Raw genomic sequence first — 20,268 nt, 5'->3', positions numbered from 1 at the left:
AGAGTCTCACATTAGTGTGGAAATAGATTGATGGTTTGCTTATATGGATTTGAGTTAGTCTCTCCTCATGAGCTAGGTTTTGAGGTTGAGTGTCACATCTTTACATAATATCAGAGTCAGCTTCATTCCCATTTGGGCTCCCGCTCCATGCTCTAGTTGGGGTGAGCGTTAAGGATGTGTTAGAGTGAGTTAGAGTCTCACATTGATGGGAGAATTGACTATAGTTTGCTTTTATGCACTTGAACAATCTCCCCTCATGAGTTAATTTTTGAAATTAAGTTAAACCCAGATGTCATATCTTTATGGTCCCTTTACCAATTGTGATTGGGCTACTTTACTTCTAGTATTATTGTAAATGAACCTCTTACTGAAAAGTATGTGATAGTATTAAGCAGCGTGTAACTGTATATACATTTATGTCTATATCTAGATTAAAAATTCATGTATACATGTATGGATGCAGAACATGTAAATGAATATACACATTTTGTTTGAAATGACTTCCAGCAATAGCATATTGCATTAGTATGTTCATGTTTTCCTGTACCTGTTAGTTGTGGTTTTAATGACTCTAAGCTAAATGATGGGAACTCAGTGGAGTAACTTATGCTTACGACAGCTCTGCTCTAGATACAGTTTCTGTTCTTTCCCCATAAAATTTGGTGCAGTTGCGGCTCAGGGGTCATTGAAGTCTAGTTTGAGTTTGACATTACCTTTTAAGCCTTCAAGAAATATTCATATGGAAAACAAAGAAAATATCAGTTCAAGAGGTGCCTTAATTGTTTTAGAAGGGCTTGACCGTTGTGGGAAGACATCACAATCTAGCAGACTATACACGTACCTCGATGAGCAAGGACATTCAGTTGAATCATGGAGATTCCCCGACAGAGATACAGGTGTTGGGCAAAGGATTTCTTCTTTTCTTGCTAACAAGGCGCAGTTGGATGACCATGCAATCCATCTTCTCTTCAGCGTAAATCGTTGGGAGAAGAGGTATTTCAATTCATATGACCTAATTTGTATAGCAATGATGTATTTTGTGAAAGATGATGCAAAGAGTGCCCAATAGACAGAAGTCATCTATTTGTCATAAGTTCATATTTAGGCATATAGTATTTAGCCATATATTGAAAGAGAAACTAAGTGGTATTGAAATTTTCTCTGCTACTATTAATTTAAAGTAACTACTTGACAAGTTCTCCACATTAATTGTTATGTTCTCAGGAAAATATGGACATAACAAACTGAGAGAAAATACAATATGATTTTCTGGTCTTCAACATTCTTAGGTTTGATTTAGAAGTAAGAACACAACGCGTGACGTGTGCTTAAGGCGCATGTCATTGTTCAAACCCTGCTATGTGGTATTTGTGTTGGGTAGAGGATAGAGGGGTGGGTCAATACTCCTCGGAGTTTCAAACCTGTGTGTCAACTGCACTGGGGCCAGAATCTCACAGAGGAGAAAAATTATCTTAGGTTGTGGAAAGATTTTCATCAACTCACCTTTTCCTGCAACTAATTCAGTAACTTTTTTTTTTTTGAATATGGTGTGATCTTCTGACCAAAATGGAAGTGTTAATAATCTTTCACCTGCTTCTTTCTTTTCTATTCCTTTAAATTAAGCACCAGTCTTCATTCTTATTTACCAACATTGCAATGAATTTTATCGTCATTATCTGGAAGGTTTTACCTGGTTTAGCAGCCAACAACTTTATTTCCATGTTTAACCGTTTATGTAAGAATTTTCAGTCGAATCCGCTTGATGTTATCATGATTTTTAACCTTCTATTAAGCTTGTGCATTTACGTCGTTCTAAATTTTCTTTGCAATAATGCAGAGTGTTAATGGAGGACAAGCTGAGGAGTGGAACTACTCTCATTTTTAACCACTATTCTTATTCTGGAGTAGCATTCTCATCTGCCAAGGGACTTGATATTGAGTGGTGTAAGGTGACATCATGTCTTACTTCCTCAACATTGCTATTTGGTTTCTCAGACAAGTTTTAGCAATGAGATCTTTTACTGCAGGCTCCAGAGATAGGGTTGTTAGCTCCGGATCTAGTTGTATACCTTGACATATCACCGGAGGTACTTTTTAGTTTCTATTATTGTTTACTTCAATGGTCTTATGTTAAAGAGATAAGTGTGTGAATTGCATTTTACGCAATTGAAATCTTAAGTTTGGATAGATGTGGATTTCTTAACTTATCTCTGCTCCTGTCAGATATGACACTTTGTAATTCAGGATAAGCTGTGCTATTTCAGTTCAAATTTCTAGTTTTGCCATTGCTTTGTTATATATATATATTTATTTTTTCATTAGTTATTTTTAATCCGGAAGAGTTACACTTATAGTTGATTGAATTGTGGATATTGATGATTTGGTCTTGAAATAACCAGAAAGCTGCAGAAAGAGGAGGTTATGGAGGTGAGAGATATGAGAAGCTTGAGTTTCAAAAAAAGGTTGCCAAGTCTTATTTGGCTCTTCATGATTCCTCATGGAAGGTAGTTTTCTTTTCCTTCTTTTTCCAGGTGCCTCAAGAGCGATGGTTTGATTAAAAAAATTACGTAGCAGGTATCTGATATTAAGCATAGTTTTCACCTCAGTCGTTCTCTTTGAGTTTGTTTGGATTTTTCGGTCTGTTTACATGTCCACTAAATCAGTATGATAATTAAGATTTATTTTTTTGACGCCATTATGCTACACATTATGAATCTATGCTACCTAAATTGATTAAATGATATTAGCTGAGATTCTGATTTGATATTCTTTGGAGCTTTGAATACAATAGCTACTTCGTTAACCTTGTATGGGTGCAAGCATCACATTCTAAAGCACAAGCAATAACTGTCCTTTTAATATTGTGTTGTTTATTCTTGGTTATCGATGCGACCCTTCCTCTTGAAGATATAGAAAAAAAGCTGAGAGAAATTGTTTTAGACTGTATGACAATATGCCAAAAAGGGAAACCGTTGTTGCAGTTATGGTTATCTTAGGTCAAGTGTGCAGAACATCACACATGAATCTGCAACTCCATGTAATGATCTTTTATTTTGAGTTTTTGGCATATATTTAATCTTAGAGATTTCTTTGTCAGGGCAGAAGTACTTTGTCTTATAGATCCCTGTGTACCAGCTTGTTGTGAGTTTGAATTTTCTCCACATTTTGTGGAGAGTGTGTATCTGGATTAAATGGTGAATGGTGATGTTATGGAGTCACCTCAGATTTTTCTTGTCTGTTAATTCAAATTTGCATGTTTGATAGATCTGGGGGAAGCAGAAGCCAAAGTTTTGTCTTGATAGTAATGAGTTGATGATGGATGATGATTATTCAACTAATAGTTACTTTCTCAAAAAATAAAGTACATTTCTTCTAACTGTCTATTTTGCTCTTTTGAAAAGGTCTACTAAAGGGGCTGTATAAGCAAAGTTCACAAAAAGCATCCAGCTGATTGTGTTTTTTTTGTTTTTTTTTTCTGACCCTGTTTTCTACCAAAAAGTAGCTCTTTTTCTTCATGAACCAAGTATTCTCATGAGTCCAACTGGACAACATTTGCTGTTAAAAGGGGCTTACCCTGTGCTCGAAGTACTCCAAATTAGTGCAAAAATAGGGGAAGAGCGGTTTATAGAGTCCACATATACCACATCTTTCCCTTGCATTTCTTTGTTTCCATGGTTCGAACATGTAAGATGTGACATACATGTCACCATTAAGCAACTGTCATGTGTCAAGACTCCTTCACAATTTTGCTGCTAAGCTTTTAGAAATTTATTCACCAGAGCTCAAAATTTTAGAAAACATTATAGAACAAATTGCTTGTGTGTCAAAGTGTGCATATAGAACAAATCGAAGAATTACTATCCTTTTTCTATGAGGACTAGAGTTCATTCAAGAAAATGTGTAAGAAAGAATACAAGTGATTTACAGATTACAGTAAGTAAAGCTTGTGAACATATATTTGCAGAACTTCTATTGACTGGTAAAGTGTCAAAAGCCAAAAGGTTTACTTGATGACTTAATCTATACATCTTTTGCCACAAAGTAGTATTATGCTTTAGTCCTTTCTGGGTATTGACATCTCGTCTCCTGCCATGCTGCTGCTTTGTAGGTACTCCAGCACTACTTTCATTCCAGTAAGATACTCCACTAGTCCTTTAAAGTAGTCAGTTAGTTCTTACTCAATGCCAACAACATACCCAGTGTAATCCCACAAGTGTGGTTTGAGGAGGATGGCGTGCAGCCTTACCCCTACATTGTGAAGGTAGGGAGACTGTTTCTAATAGACGCTCAAGTAAAGCATATCAAAATTAATATGAAAAGGAAATACAGTAGTGAAGGAACCATGTAGAAACAATGGAGAAAAGAACAATAGCAGCAACAAACAATACGGTAACCAAAACAAAGAAAACAACAACTAATAGTATAATCAAAGAATAAGATAGTAGGAGATTACTTAGAACAAACACTGATAAGGGAAACTAGACCACACTCAACTATTTACTAACATTTCACTCAATGACATGCACTATAAATAATAAATGAGAAACTACCTTATTAGACACACATCCATATCATATATACTAATTCTACCTATATTTTCAAATAATTACGTATCTTACCATTAATTAAGAGTTTTCTATCATATATTGAAGAAAATACATCTACATACATGTATTTTTGCTACCAGATAAACTAAAAATAGGGAGAGAGGCGAGCGAGATGGGGAGGGAGGCGAGTGAGAAAGTCATGTATCCCAGATACATGCGAATCACACTAGATACATGTATCTGAGGTGAATCACATGTATCTGGGATACCGATACATAGGAGAGTGACGAGGGAGACGGGGAAAGAGGCGAGTGAGATTTGTCTATGTATCTTATATACATGTGAATCCACTTGGATACAGTGTAAACTAGAACAAATTACACTTAATTTTGACCCATATATCCCGAGATATATGTATTTGGATGTATCAAAATCTGATAAGATTCGTAATATTGCAAACTAGAGTGTATATAAGTAATTAGCTCCTAAACTAGTGAGATTTCTGTAAGTTCCCTAAAGACCTACACAATTAAGAAATTTACATGTATATGGCTAAAGTAATGGTATTTGTTTCTGATTTGGTGACAACCATAGGAACATATTACTCAGTTTGCATTGCTTTACTGAAGAGAATTACCATTCGCATAGTTTCGACAGTCATGATGGTTAATCCTCAAGTCAGTATCCCATCCTTCGTTGAATCTATTTGCCGCATCTATTGCATCACCCTCAGAGTAGCTAACAAACCAGCATTTCCTTTTAGGCAGCTTCTTCAATGTCCTTGTAAGAACAACTCCTGTCATGGTATAAACTTGTAAGATGTGAATTGCTTAGGAGACTATTTTTGATATGAACTTATAATGGTTAAGTGACAGGAAAAGCTTGTTTTTACTTCCATACAACTTCGATGATCAAAGTTAAAGTGCTCATTTCTTACGGAATGATGACCATAACAGGTGTTGGCTGAAACCAAAGGAAAGTATGCACAAAGGTCAGACATATTATGAGAAATTGATCCCTATGATTATCAATTCAAAAGAGAGAGACCAGATTGGATATAATGCTGATTCAGAAATTGACTAAGTCTTACAGATTCAACGTTTAAATACATTGAAGGTTTGAACTTGTTTATCATTCAGATAAGTTAAGATTATACAGTAATCTACCCATTTCTCCTGTGGATTTTAGAGAACAGTTCAAGTTTGTATAAGCATCTTAGATGGGGTGAAGTATATAGTTTGAGTAAAAGTCTGGGGCTTCATGATGGAGGATATATGATAGTTCAAGTTCACCAAAAAGTAGTGTGAGTTTGACAAAACAATGATTCACTGATGCATCATAGCATTACTCATTTATCATCTCCTTTCTTTGAATAATTATAGAAATTTAGCTCAAGGTTAGGAGTTAGGACGTTAATCATATATATAAGTATTTATTTTTCCAATCTACCTTTCTTGTAATTTCATAACTATTAGAGCATGCTTGGAAAGTCACAATGCAATTAGGATTTGGTGTAATTGGGTGTAATTACATTCTTTGGCATGTTTGGTAGACCAAGTAATTACTTGGTAAGAGAAAAATTGGTGTAATTGAAGGTGAGTAATTACACTCTTCAATTTTCAAGGGAGGGATGTAATTACATGAAACTTTTTACAATTATTCTTTTATTTATATTTATATTTTTTCATTTTAATTTATTTTTTATTTCTACTATTTTTAAAAAATATTTTTGTTATTCTAGTATTTTTAAATATATATTTTTTATTTTTTTATTTATATTTCATTTCTTTCTCATTCCCAGCCTTTACTTTTTCATTCATGCAATTTTTATATTATTTATTTATTTATTATTCCCAGCCTTTATATTATTTATTTATTGAAGGGGAGCCTTGGAGTAACTGGTAAAGTTGCTGCCATGTGACCAGGAGGTCACGGGTTCAAGCCTTGGAAACAGCCTCTGACAGAAATGCAAGGTAAGACTGCGTACAATAGACCCTTGTGGTCGGGCCCTTCCCCGGACCCTGCGCATAGCGGGGAGCTTAAGTGCACCGGGCTGCCCTTTTTTTATTTTTTTTATTCTATTTTTTTAAAAAAATAATTTTGTTAGTATTCTAATATTTAAAATCATGTTTATGTACGTTGTGTTAAAATTTGATATAAGAGCATTATGTAAAGTTTTTTGTTTTGAATTTAGAATTTATATCATATTTTCAATTTCGTTTGTTTTAGTACTATTGACTTACACTACAAGAAAATTCCTCATTAAAGACGAACATTTAGGGACGGGTTATAATATGGTCCCAAAAAGTATACTTATAGAGACGAAATTTTTTTCTAGTCTTTAATTTTACTTTTTATTTTTTGAGTTAGCGAAGACTGTAAATCTGGTTCCTAAAATAATAAACACCTCGTCCTTAATGCTGTATTTTTTAGATGGACATGCGACAATATAAAAAGAGACAAACATAAATGTATTTATTAACCCCTCCTCCTTCACATAATAAAACACTATACTTTCTATTTGTTTTTTCTATGTTAAAGCTTATGAATACCTAATAATGGGCTCTCCTAAATTCCTCTCTCAAAGTCTATAGTCGCAATCGATATCTATCTAATGTGGTTGAAGATTTGCGAACCGAATGACAAGATTTGTTTATCTGAATAGGTTTGTTTACTTTCTTCATCTTTTCATTTTTGGGTTTAAATCAACGTTTTTCTTTTTCGCTGAACATTGTTTTTTGAGAATGGTCGTCTTTGAAAATCAAGAGTCTACTTGATATTGATTATTTTGGCATGAGGGCCATAACTTAGAGTATTAGGCTTGGTGTGAAGAATTGTGGCTAGGGTTAGGTATTAAAAAGAAGATTTGAGGGGAATGAGGATTTGGGAATGGAAATCTCTATCTTTAACTGTTTGGTTCACATGATTAAATAATTTTAGGTAACAAAAGGATTTCTTTTTTGAATGTCCTTTAAGATGCAAATATGAACATTTTTTCTATGAGGTGAATTGGTTGAATTCTAACACATTAGGTGTTCTAATTTTGTTCATCATTCTAGAAATTTATTGTATGTTTGTTTAAAGAATTTTATTATTAATGTAGTGAGGATAATACCCATTGAATAGGTTAATTCTACTATTTCTAAGAAATATTTAAGCTGGCAGTTTATCTATACTACTCATTTTAACTATCTATGATGTTAGAAAACAAAAGTACTTTATGAGTACCTGTAGATGACTAATTTTGAGTTGTTCACTTGGTTAAACATTTCTTGGTGTGAATGTAAATATTTGGAGATTCTTGTGTTTCTTTATTGTATGTTCTCTTTAAGCATCACAGCTAGATTAGCAAATCTTATAACTAGAACTTGCAGGGAAGAATGTTAGTAAGGTGGAGTCTGCAGTTGATCTTTACCATAAACCAAGGGCAATTATAATATTTTGTACTGAAGAAAGGAGTTAGCTTAAAAACAAGAATCGTGCTTTCCAACTATTGAGAGCAAAACTATAAGGGATATTGATTCATAAATCAGTTTTAGCCTAATGAAGTTACTAAATTTTATTATGCAAAAATAAAAGATAAAACAACAGAATTGCTCAACTTAGATATAACTGAAATTAGTTCTATGGATTAGGTGAGATGCCCTTGCTTGTATAGTTGACCTCTTATGAGAGCAACTAGATAGGTTTGCTTAAGAAAATAATTTACTTACTCATGTGAACTTGAAAAACTGTTTTATAGATCCAGAAAATAATTGGTGTTTGAGCTTTCCACTATGTCTGGAAAAATGTGGATTCAGTAATTAAAATTTAATGGGTTTAACTTAAAAGATTTTTCGTATTGAACTCATTGTGCTGTTAAAATTATGGGTTCAAATTTAATAATTGTTGAGAATTTAGTAGGGTTTTACATATATATATATATGTATATATATATATATATATATATATATATATATATATATATATATATATATATATATATATATATATATATATACACACACACTTAGTTATGGGTTAGATGAACCCATTGTCAAAAGACTATATCCGTCCCTGTGTTTGGATCTTTACTTCAATTCTAGAATAGTTTTATTTGTATGTCAAAAAAATTCACTACTTAGAACACCTTCATCTGCTAGTTTTGCCAGTTAAGAGTGAAATCACAACTTTTATTGAAAATGCCCATGTGAGATTTGCTTTTTATTAAGCATGTGGTATATATGTTCTTCCTATCTGGATAACTTTGGCATATGACAGAGTGAACTAAAGAAATATGTGTGATTAAGAAATAATCTAATTAGTGTTTTGCTATGTTTTATGACAGTGATAAGAATAGAGCTGCGCAAGGTTAAAATGTTTCACACTCTTGATATGGACTAACTTTTAAATTTCCCATGCATCAAACACACACACACATATACAAAGTTTGAGATGGATCATATAGGTCTATTATTGTTAGTATTTTATATTTTAAGGTGTGTTTATACTTAAATTCATTTTGTTACTATTATTTATATACATTATATGGTTTAACACTTCAATTGCTTTTTCAGTGAGTCCACAAGGCTATGTGATTATGGGGTTGTCAAAATTTTTGGTCATTGGCTGATAGAGCTCGTGATCCATGAATCAAGACAATCACTGGAAGGAAAGTCCAAGAGCTGATGACCCTCTCTGTCATTCCTTTCCTAGTCGATCTTCACCATTTGATAATTTCTATGTTGATCATACGAATCTCTATATAATTTTGCTTTCACTGAAATATGTCATTAGTTTCAGATGTGCCCTATCTTCTATTGAAGTAGAATCAAAATCTTGTTGTTCCTTAAATTCACCAGAATAACTGTCTAAGCTGAAGTGCCATGTACCGTCTATATCCTTTTGTATATGCATTCTCTTTATACATTGGCCCATTCTTGTCATTTCACTCCTATGTATGCTTTTTATTAATACTAAGACATTGTGATATATATATGTGTGCGTGCGTGCGCGCGGGGATGATAGAAATCCCCATTAAGACAATCATGCTAATTTAGTCTTTGTGCAGTCTTTTTCTACTTTATATCAACAAGAGTTACTACAAGAACTTGCTAAATCTTCCGGTGCATCTGCTTGAAAATTTGAGACCTTTGTTTACGCAAAAAAATTCTACTTCGTTCATAGAAACACTTCTCGTACAAATCCCTGATAGGTCCTTGGATCAACATTGTTTAAATGGACTGTTAGGATGTCATTCTTGTTAGAATTGTTGTCATTTTAAGATTAGTACAAAAGAATGAGGAGATCTAGTGCTAACCAGAAGCTCTCTCAAATCCAATTTTAGAACTTCGCTTCTAAATGTTACAGAACACTTCAACAAAAAGTTCATTATTGAAAATTAATGTATTCATTGTGCATATTTTCTTGATCAGTCTCCATCATTGTAGATGCAGTAAACTACTGGGTTTCATGAACACACCGATGACCTTGCAATGACGATTAGTGTAATAGAATACACTAGGCCTTCACAATCTGGCTGGACTTTGTCAATTGCTAGACCTACAGTAGGCAAATATGGGTTTCACTCCACTCCAAGAATGTTGGAATCAATATGAAGCTCATCTCTTCTCTATGTGCTTGCTAAAAGTTAGACCCAAAATTGCTCAAAATAGTTGTTGGACCTGACACTTTTCAGATAAGGGTACTGCTAGTTTTGAAACTCAAAAAAGCATAAGATACTGGATAGGCCAACAAGACATTTACATTTATCTTATTTGATAAGATCGAGGATGTTAGTTTTTTTTTTGTTAAGTAGTTCGGTAAACAATGACTTGATTGATGTATTATAGTGTGTATTTATATGCATGTATGTCTAAATGTAGATTATGTTAATTTTATATATATGCATTTGAGTATTGCTATTAAAAATTGTATTTTATATAGGAAAAATTACTTGATTGAGTGCTTTTTAAAAATTAATTATCGATTTTAGCGATATTTTTTATTTATTATCATTTATAGCAATATATAGCAATACTATGATAAATCTACACTTGTATTAAAAGTGAATTATGCATACAATATAAATGTATTATAAGTGTTTTAAAATATATATTATGTTTGTGTAGTAAGAAACTATCATAACGTATTATAAATTTATTAAAATATGTGATAAATGTATTATCCATCTATAAAACTTGTATTATATATGTTTTATAAATAGTTCTCTGCAATATGTATTAAAATTGTATTATAAATGTATTATAAGTGTTCACTGAAAAAAAATATTTATTGCTATAAATGATAAATATTTTCTTAATATTGTATATTTATGTAAGTTTCTCTTATTTATATATATATATATATATATATATATATATATATATATGGACCACAAGTTACTGGTCCTAAAAAGCCCACTAAACTGGTGGTTGAAAATCTTGAAGTATCAGTAGATCTTTTATGCAAGGACCAGTCAATAAAGTCCCTAAAAATATTGAAGGACCAGGTTCTTGCTAGTAGGGGCCAGAAATATAGTCCCTAAAATAATTTTGGGGACCAGTTTTATACCGATCGCAGAAACAAATTAAGGACCAGCTAGTTCATTCCGTCCTTAATAACCTTTAGCGATGGAAGCTATGGAGATGGGGTGGAGACCATATTTTCCGGTTGTTATTGATCTTTAGGGACCGGAATCTCACTTTTAGTGATCGGTTTTCCCTTCGCTATAGTGTTTTTCTTGTAGTGTTGATATTTCACATTGCAAAATATTTATTTTTTAGTTAAACTTGATATATTATGTTTTTTGTCAAATGTTTTAATAATTTTATGACATTATATTTATAATATTAACATTTTTGTCAAACATACATTTCATGATGTTCATAAAAATCTTATATCTTAAATTATTTAAAATATACTAATTTAAAAAATATAAATAAATTACTTTTTATAATATTAGTTAAGAACATATGTTTATTAATTAATATTTAATTTAATATCATTTATAAAGATCCTTATTTGTCTAATATAAATTTTAAATTTAAAAAATTAACTTTTATTTTTAAAATTTAATATAATCTTGTAATTATACTTATGCAATCAAACAGAATAATTATAATTACACTATAACAAACAAACAAGCAATCATAATTACTAGACTAATAATTACTAACTTACTAATTACACCAACTTCAATTACTTTCCAAACAGTTAGAAAAGTCGGTAAAACGGTCTCACCCGGTACATTTCTGCCAGATAGAGCTGCAACAGCTACAGCTAGGTTTTCCGGATCTTGAGGTTGGAAATCATACACTAAAACCTAAACACACAGATTAGTAACCTGTTGCCTAATTTTGAGGAGAAAATAGAGTATGGGAAGGGGAGAGAAACCTGAGAATGGAGGGAGGAGGAGGAGTTGATAATGACCATGAAATGCTGTAAATCCCAGAAATTGAGAGAGTAAGCAGTGGACATGAGTAACTGGGCAGGCCCTTTTGTGGCTCTCAAAGGCACAGCTGCTACGTATACTTCATCTCTTCTTCCTCTTCCTATGGATTTCGCGAATGAGCACGATAGCATTTTCCTCTTCTTCTTTGTTTTTGTGTGGCTGGTTACAGTTGTTTCAGGACCACCTACAAAATTTAATTGTGAATTCTTTGATACGAAAGAGAATTGCTGTTGCAATAGCCACATAATAACGATAAAGTTGAGAGGTTTGATTTTTTTTTTCTCCCCTTGAAATGAAATATATTTACAGTTTTTGCTATTGGTACTTTCAAGACCCTTAGAGTTGTTTGGTTTGAATATAAGTTAATGAAAAAATTAATTATGATGGATAAGTTATATTGAAATTTGTAATGATGATATAAGTTATCATGTAATTTTTTTTATTAATTTTTTGATTTGTTGTATTCAAAATAATATGTGTTGTTTAAATTTTAAGAACAAGTTGTTTGTTTACAAAAATCCTTCACTTTATTTAGTTTTTTTTATATATTTTTTTTACAAACTTTAGTTATTCATTCTTAAAAATAAAATTTTATTTTATTTAACTTAAATATTTTTGTGTGTGCATTCTTATGATGGTACCATATGTATTTAAAAATAATTTTTTTTATCATATTTAGCATAAAAATAGAACTTCTATTGTATGTCTAGGATCATATAGAAGTAGTGGTTCACCCTTGCTTCGGGTGGTTGGCATGCACTATTTGTTCCCTTCAAGAGCACAAATAAGAAACGACAAGTAAAATTAGGAAATAGAACTACAAAGTGAAATAACAACTAATAGAATATTTCAAAACCGTATTCTCCGGCAACGACGCCATTTTGATAACGCTCAATTACACCTCTCAAAAAAAATATAGACGATCATTAGCAGTATATTTTACCCAACTAAGAGTCGGGGTTGAACCCATAGAAAATAGGTTGAAATAAGTCTATTAGCTATCACTATTCAGTTGTAATTACTACTTCCCAAAAATAAACTTGCATAAAGTAAAAGTGGGGATTTTGGTTTTAGTTTAGGAACAAGTAACAATGCAAAAATAAGTAAAAAAGATTAAAGTTGTAAACAATATGAAAACTAGACTAGAATTGTGTTCCCCATGACTTGTAAGTTGATAGGCTAGTTGTATCTATGATATCGTTCATTGTATTGGATGCAAAATCTAGCGAGTTAGGTAACATCTAATTTACCTTCCGATCCTTCTTAGACATATTTCATTCATCTCCTCCTAGTATCAGAATGTATACTTTACTAACCCTTGCCCTGGATCCCAGAATACTATCTACTCCCGGTCTCAAGTAACTTAGACGAAGTTTATCCCTTCTTTCGTAGCCAGACTCTTTGAATTTCTGTTGTAAAATTCTTTTTCTAATCACTACTTTCCTCCCGAGCAAGTAATGAATATGAACAAGTTCTTAATGCGTGCACTCACTAAGAAAGACTTTTGAATGAAGAAATCACAATACATACAAAAACAAATCACGAATATCAATCCTACTTTTTCCTATTTTAGTTAAGTCGTCATGGTTTCCACAATCCTAGTTGTGGGTTTAGCTACTCATACTCGTAAGTAAAAAAATAAAAATTTGTGAATAATTCATGAATTAATATCTATGCAGATGAAAAAGTCAATCTTGAATCAATCACACAAATCACAAATAAAGGATGAAAACCGAAATGATATACCAAGAATCAATTTTAAAAAATAACTAAGTATATCCTCACTATGTTCACAATGTACTCAAAAACTAGTAAAAATGCTCAACCCTAAAAATAAAATAAATTCGGATATTTATAGAAATACAAAACCAAATCCTAAACCAACTAGAAAAACTGAAGTCGGCACGTTTCACGCTCGACCACCACAGAACGTACTGAAGTTCACGGTCTGTGGTCTTTCTCCCGTAGTGTTTAACTTGGGCTTCAATACTGTGTAGATCTTTACTTCTTCACGGGCAATCTTTACGACCCGTGGTGAGGAATACGATCCGTACTGACCTCCGTGGTAATAGACTTTGCCAATTCTCCCACATCTTCCCTCAGCCTTCATGATCACCCAGCACGATCTATAATGGACTCCACGGCTCGTGATGAATTTCGTGGAGTTACACTTGGCCAAAATTTGTATCATCAGCACCTTCAATAGATCAGTAGTACGACACCCACCACGGCCCGTGCACGGCACTCCAGTCCGTGGGGTTGTACTTAGCACCTCCGGCACAGCTTCCTTCTCTCATCATCTCCATGACCACCACCATGGCCCGTGCAAGGAACTACGGTCTGTGGTGAGGCTCATACTCCTCAACACTCAGCAAAACAGTACTCAGACCCACACAATCATCAAAACTTGTGCGCGACTTAATTTTCCTGCAAAACAAACAAAAAATCCACATCATATCTACAGAAACATGCTTGCAACGCACACTAATTCACCATTTTGAGCGTCGAAAATATCATAAATACTCAACACTTCAGCTGCGGAGAGACCTCACTTAGAGTAGTGATAGTATTCGAGTTCAAGGGTGATCTATTCTTTCAAGCTGCCGTGGACTCTCTTTTATTCTAGTCCTTCTTCCGGGACTTAGATGTTCACACTAGTTTATTCTTAATGATTTTCTTTGGGAGATTGCATTCCCTTTCTAGACTTGTTAGTTGTTTAGAGTTTTGGTACGATTGATTTTCAATTCCTAGGATGATTTTCAGCATGCTTTAAGTTCGTTGATTGGTTTTTGGTTGAGTTTATGGGAACTCAACCCTATTATCTACATTTAAGCTACTGTTGTATCCTTAAGCTTGTTATGTCTTGTTCGTGTTGTTATTTTGGGGTTTTATAATTGGTTCTCCCCTGGAGGGTTAGTGCGGGTGAAAGTCACGGCGGATCGGGATCGTGACAAGAACTCTTTGCAAACTATGTTTTAGGTGAATATTTGGACAAGTTTTTAGGTTTTGATTCTCTTTTTAGGTTTGATACTTCTCAGAACCAATTGATCAAACTTGGGGATAGAAAGGATTTAAAGGGATATATTTATCATATTACCTATTTTATCTCGGGATAAGTTATTTCAAAAATATTATACCATCCAAGAGAAGGGATAACTTATCCCGATACTAATTATTAATTTCGGAATAAGTTATCCCAAACTTACCAACCAAATAACAAATTGAGTGATACTATAATTTTATCCAAGGACTATTTGATGTTATCCTTAACCCAAAGTACCCCTTAAGACTAATTTAGCAGGTTTAACTATAGAGATACAAATGTTGATAGAAACACAAATAGGATATCTACACTTCAAAATATGAGATTTGAAATTTTAAAATTAAAACATGTAACACATGTTATGGCGTAAAAATTACTTACACTAACAATATATATTATTTAAACTCAATTAAAATAAGTATTCCTTCCGTCTCAATTTATGTAATACCGTTTGATTAAGCACAATGTATTTTGAAATTCTTCTACTCTAAAATAAACCTTAGACATTTGTGTTAAAAATTACTTACACTAACAATATATATTATTTAAACTCAATCAAAATTAGTACTCTTTCTATCTCAATTTATGTAATACCGTTTGATTAAGCACAACGGATTTTGAAATTTTTATCCATAAACCTTAGATATTTGTGTTAAAAATAAAATTCCCTCACCAAGGAAAATTATCAATTTGATTTAAAAAATGTAATGCATTATGCTACAAATAGATAGAAAAAATATCGTTTTAGTCTCTGTTTTTGTGAAACTCATTATAAATGACGTAAATTTTACAAGAATCTAGAAATTGAATCTCATATCAAACATATTCAACTAACTAAAGTTCAGACTTTACACCTCTATTGGATTACTATATTACACTCTGTCACTCTTACAGAGTTAGAAGAAGGCAGGTCGTCTCGAGCTACAAAGATCAGTACTCAACAGACTAAGACAGAGCTGATAGATAGTAGTGAACAGCCCCATAATGAAACCAACCGAAAGCAGCCTTTGGTACTTAAATTGTTAAGGTTTGGAACCCTTGCAACTATGATAGAATAGCAGAACTTGAACATAAATGCATCAACTATCAAGATCATTCTCATCATAATCAGAAAGGAATGGATCCTTCAACAATTCAGCTGCAGAGGGTCTTGCTCTTGGCCGTCCAATGCATCTTTCAATGAAGGCCTTTAACTCGGGATCGCTCACCCTGTTAAAAGCTTGAGGCTTTATTCCAGAAGTTACTATCTTGTATAGTTTGGCTAAACTGTCACATTCACTGTAAGGTATCTCCAAAGTAGCCATTTCAATCAAACACATCCCAAACGAGTATACATCCACCAACTCTGTGTAGTTCTCTTCATAAAGCTCTGGTGCCATATACTCTGGAGTCCCTAATAGAGAATGTGCTGCATGGCTCTTCCCCACGATTGTTGCCAAACCAAGATCACCTATCTTCACCTGTGTAACATGATAACCAGGATGTTTAAGGTCGACCAATCCAAAAGTATTGTATTTGTTTAGATGTACATCTGAAGCTCACGAGTAACTTTACCTTTTAGAAGCTCTTTATAAATAACCAAACACTTCCAAATGTACTTCAGTGCCTAAGTTTACATTTCTTTTTAATCCTAAGGGGACGTTAGATTCCTGATTATACACAAAAGTGTGATGAATTACCCACAGATTTTAAGTTAGTGAATATGGATTCTAACTTCACCGGCTTCTCCACTGTGACAGTCGGTGCATAATTTATGTCTATCCCGATTAACCCACTCAACTAAAGTTAGGATTTAAGTTCCATAAGCTTTCTCTAATTATACTAGGCACCAATTCTCTTCCCAGAGTAGAGGATATGCAAACAAGATAAAACCTGTCATTTCCCTTAATACGTTGACAAAGTAAATGACACGAATTTTGCAGCTTTAGAATCATAAGAAAGGAGAAGGAACAGGTTCATAGGAATGCGCATCATCATTACGTAGGATTTTTGACATATAGTGGAGCTTTGAAGTATCTGACATTATGCTTTGAGCCATGAAAGGGTGCATATTTATGTCTACAGCAGAGAAATGGTAAGCCAGTATCAACTGAGTTCATACCTTTCCAACATTCCCATTGATAAAGATGTTACTGCAATTGAGGTCTCTATGAATGACACAAGGATCATGAGTATGGAGAAAATCCAAGCCCTGTAATATTTGTGTTGACCACTTCTTCAAGGCCTTGATTGAAACATGACGATGCTTCTTCCTGTATTCCCTCAAATTACCAGAGGCGCACGCCTCGGTTATGAAATTCAGAATGTTATGGTCACTGTCTTTCCAGAAATGGTACATGACAATGATGTTTTCATTCTTCAACTTCTTCAGCAACTCGATTTCAGAATGGATCTTATTGATGATGAAAGGACTGCCACTGAATTTGTTCAATCTAATCTGATTCCAGGCTACTTCTCTGCCTTCCTCAAGATCAAACGCTCTATGCACCATCTTTACTGCACCATGGCCAAGAAGCTCCTCGTACCGTCCAAACCTCCCAGATGGATCAATCTCAGCAAATAATTCATTTTCTTGATCAGTTGCATCAGGATTTGCTGTAGGCATACTGAGTTCTATAAGAGTAAACAGAAGAAGCCTAAACATTTAGAAGATTCATCAGAGAAAACAATCACACAATGGGTTGAAACAGGTCAAGACTATAAACGGGTCACAACCCATCCCGCCCAAAATTTTGCTTAGGTCAAAATGTGTAAAATAACAGGTTATAACCCAACCCGTGCAATATAACCCAAACATCCACTCCTTACTTTCTCGAAAATATTTCTCTCAATAACTAATCACACAATGTCTCTTTCCATGATAGGAACTAAAATTCAAAAAAAGAAGAAGATCTGAGCTTTATTGCACAAATCACAGATCCACCTTTACTGGTACTGGTGATTCACTCATTGCCTTTGGTTCAAATTACTGTACATAACGCTGGAAAAAGAAAACTTTTGTATTTATATAGGTATCTCAAGTCTGCATAAATCCATACTCCTATAATTCAACTTCATTGCTAAACCTCAAATCACTTATCAGTCTTCTGCGAATTGAACTACTCAAGATTCAAAAGTTCCCAACTTGGTTAGATGAAATTCATAAATATGAACAAACTACAAAATATTTAAACAACACACCAGATCAAGAACTGTGGCCTATATATATTGTAAATTTAGGAAAGAAAAACTCCTACTCACTAGAACTCAAGGGTGTGGGTTAGTGGTCAATGAAGTTGTTGAGAGCCATGAGGTCTCAGCCCAAATTCCAGAGGAGACAAAAACACTAGGTGATTCTTTCTATCTATCCTAGCCTTGGTGGACAGAGTTACCCAGACATCAAGATAAAAAATCAAAAAAACCTCTAACTCATTAGTAATTAAGGTGAAATTAATTGTGAGAAGAAAAACAAAACCTTGAATTTATCTAAGAAATTAATATAACCTAAGTTAGCTATGCTCAAAGGTTTGTGGAATCATAAATAAGGAAAACCTCACTGTGATTATACCACAATTTATATAATGATAAATTTCCTAGTTCCTAGAGGCAGAGTAGTTTCATAATCTCTTCAAACCGTAAACCCACAAGAAAAGCTTTCTTCCACCATATTACTTTTCTTGAAAAATCATGTTTAAAGCTAGTACTACACACTACAATTACAAGTAACACTCCTGGGAATATAATCTCAATTGTTTAGATAAAATAATAAAAAACAACCTCTTTGCCTATAGCTAATGATAAGGCTTGCACACACTCTACCGCCAGCCTCCCAGACCCAATCACTGGATATGTTGTTGTTGTTTAGATAAAATAAAATCACTAAGTCCCAAATAATAAAAATCTAAACTTTGCAAGATAGCACAGCAAGAATCAACAAGGAAAGCAAGAAATTGATACACAACAAGAATGAGCAGTTATTAATGAAGTAAGGAAGATAAAAATTAAAGATTCTTTATAACAAATAATAGAGCAAGAAGGAAGGAAGAAAAAAGGAAATGGAAATTGATAGGGTGAGATAACAATTGTGATACTACTACAAAGAAAATTGAAGGAAGTGATTTTACCTATGGCAGGGGAGGCAGGCAAAAAGGGAGAAAGAAGAGGAAAAGAGGCAAAAAGCAACAAGATTAAATGGAAATAAGCCTATTTATATAGACTCTTCCACGTATGCATGCAATCTTTCGATGTCGTTTCAGTTTATTCATTACTAAATGAACTTAAGTTCCGGTGTAAACAAAAAATTAGACATTATATTTAGGGATGGCAATTGGGGAAGGGCAAACGATAAATGGGGCAGGGCAGGGCAACTGTTAAATGAGGCAGATTGGAGCAGGGCGGGTCAAAACTTTTATTTTCAAAACATTAAATAGGGCAGGACAAGTAGTAGGGCAGATCGAAGTTTTGAATCTTTTATTAGTTTTTCTTGCAATTTTAATTGCAAAATCCGCTAAACTTTGAAATATACGAGAACTTTTTTTTCTTCATTTGTGTTGTTATTTTTGTGCTCACATCTTTAGTTTAGTAACATATTTTTATAAATAATCTTAGTCTCACCAGAGACAAATCCTAATAATAAGCTTCACTGTAATGTATTACTAGTAAGTACTTTATGTGAGCTACTGCTAAAAAAATGAATTTTATTATAAAAGCAATTCACGTGAGAATAGTAACTTAATTAAAATGGATTAGCATTAAAAATAAAATTAATAAATTACAAAAATTAAAAAGAAGTTGAGGATGATGTTAAAAGGATTAGGTCAACCAAAAATATTCTGATAAGAAAAGTAATGAGCATGAGAATGGGGTTAAATGAGGCAGGGCAAAGCAGGGCTAAAAGGGGCAGGGCAGAAATGAACCTAAATTGGGCAGTGACTTAAACAGGGTAAGGCGGGGTAGGGAAAAACCTTAGTAGGGAAAGGCTTAATCCGCCCCGCTTCACCTTACCCCGCCCCATTGTCATCTCTAATTATATTGACTCTTGAGTTACTTTATATTTATATATAACAAAATATCTTTTTTTTTAACTATTTAATAAAAATGGTGATTAATTTTCTATGATAAATTAAATTAGATTGAACCATCACCTATCAGGTGAAAGTTCAGAGAAGGAACTTTTAGAGGAATACAAATAAGGAAATTAGGGAATAGTTATGCCACGAGTGTGGAAGTCTCGATGACTTTATCAAATTCTATCCATTGTAGAGCAT

General features: G+C 33.3%; 3 protein-coding genes across 8 annotated transcripts; 1 reads left to right on the top strand and 2 right to left on the bottom strand.

The window, feature by feature from the left end:
* Window positions 1-568: 568 nt before the first annotated feature.
* Window positions 569-9,520, top strand: LOC129880637 (thymidylate kinase-like). 3 transcript variants are annotated; one of them, XM_055954754.1, is made up of 5 exons: window positions 569-993; window positions 1,838-1,949; window positions 2,028-2,087; window positions 2,400-2,504; window positions 9,104-9,520. In XM_055954754.1, the coding sequence occupies exons 1-5, from the start codon at window positions 581-583 to the stop codon at window positions 9,104-9,106; spliced, it is 693 nt and encodes a 230-aa protein (XP_055810729.1). In that variant the 5' UTR covers window positions 569-580; the 3' UTR covers window positions 9,107-9,520. The 3 variants fall into 3 exon arrangements, 2 of the variants coding, with proteins under 2 accessions (XP_055810729.1, XP_055810730.1); XM_055954755.1 differs by lacking the exon at window positions 9,104-9,520 and having other exon boundaries at window positions 1,838-1,944; window positions 2,400-2,425; XR_008765460.1 differs by lacking the exons at window positions 569-993; window positions 1,838-1,949; window positions 2,028-2,087; window positions 2,400-2,504 and adding an exon at window positions 6,987-7,212.
* LOC129880638 (uncharacterized) lies at window positions 3,847-12,257 on the bottom strand. 2 transcript variants are annotated; one of them, XM_055954757.1, is made up of 4 exons: window positions 11,922-12,257; window positions 11,769-11,850; window positions 5,185-5,343; window positions 3,847-4,146 (listed from the first exon to the last, which is right to left on the bottom strand). In XM_055954757.1, the coding sequence occupies exons 1-4, from the start codon at window positions 12,222-12,224 to the stop codon at window positions 4,055-4,057; spliced, it is 636 nt and encodes a 211-aa protein (XP_055810732.1). In that variant the 5' UTR covers window positions 12,225-12,257; the 3' UTR covers window positions 3,847-4,054. The 2 variants fall into 2 exon arrangements, with proteins under 2 accessions (XP_055810732.1, XP_055810731.1); XM_055954756.1 differs by having other exon boundaries at window positions 3,847-4,152; window positions 11,922-12,252.
* A 3,518-nt stretch (window positions 12,258-15,775) lies between these two features.
* LOC129880636 (probable serine/threonine-protein kinase WNK11) lies at window positions 15,776-19,449 on the bottom strand. Of its 3 annotated transcripts, none has more exons than XM_055954753.1 (3): window positions 19,126-19,449; window positions 17,124-17,658; window positions 15,776-16,482 (listed from the first exon to the last, which is right to left on the bottom strand). In XM_055954753.1, exons 2-3 carry the CDS (start codon window positions 17,625-17,627, stop codon window positions 16,102-16,104), a joined length of 885 nt encoding a protein of 294 aa, XP_055810728.1. In that variant the 5' UTR covers window positions 17,628-17,658; window positions 19,126-19,449; the 3' UTR covers window positions 15,776-16,101. The 3 variants fall into 3 exon arrangements, with proteins under 3 accessions (XP_055810728.1, XP_055810727.1, XP_055810725.1); XM_055954752.1 differs by having other exon boundaries at window positions 17,124-17,635; window positions 19,126-19,447; XM_055954750.1 differs by lacking the exon at window positions 19,126-19,449 and having other exon boundaries at window positions 17,124-19,099.
* Between the last annotated feature and the right edge of the window lie 819 nt (window positions 19,450-20,268).

This window comes from Solanum dulcamara, chromosome 2 (assembly GCF_947179165.1).
Source record: "Solanum dulcamara chromosome 2, daSolDulc1.2, whole genome shotgun sequence".
NCBI lineage: Eukaryota > Viridiplantae > Streptophyta > Magnoliopsida > Solanales > Solanaceae > Solanum > Solanum dulcamara.
This window is presented reverse-complemented; position numbering and strand designations above follow the sequence as displayed.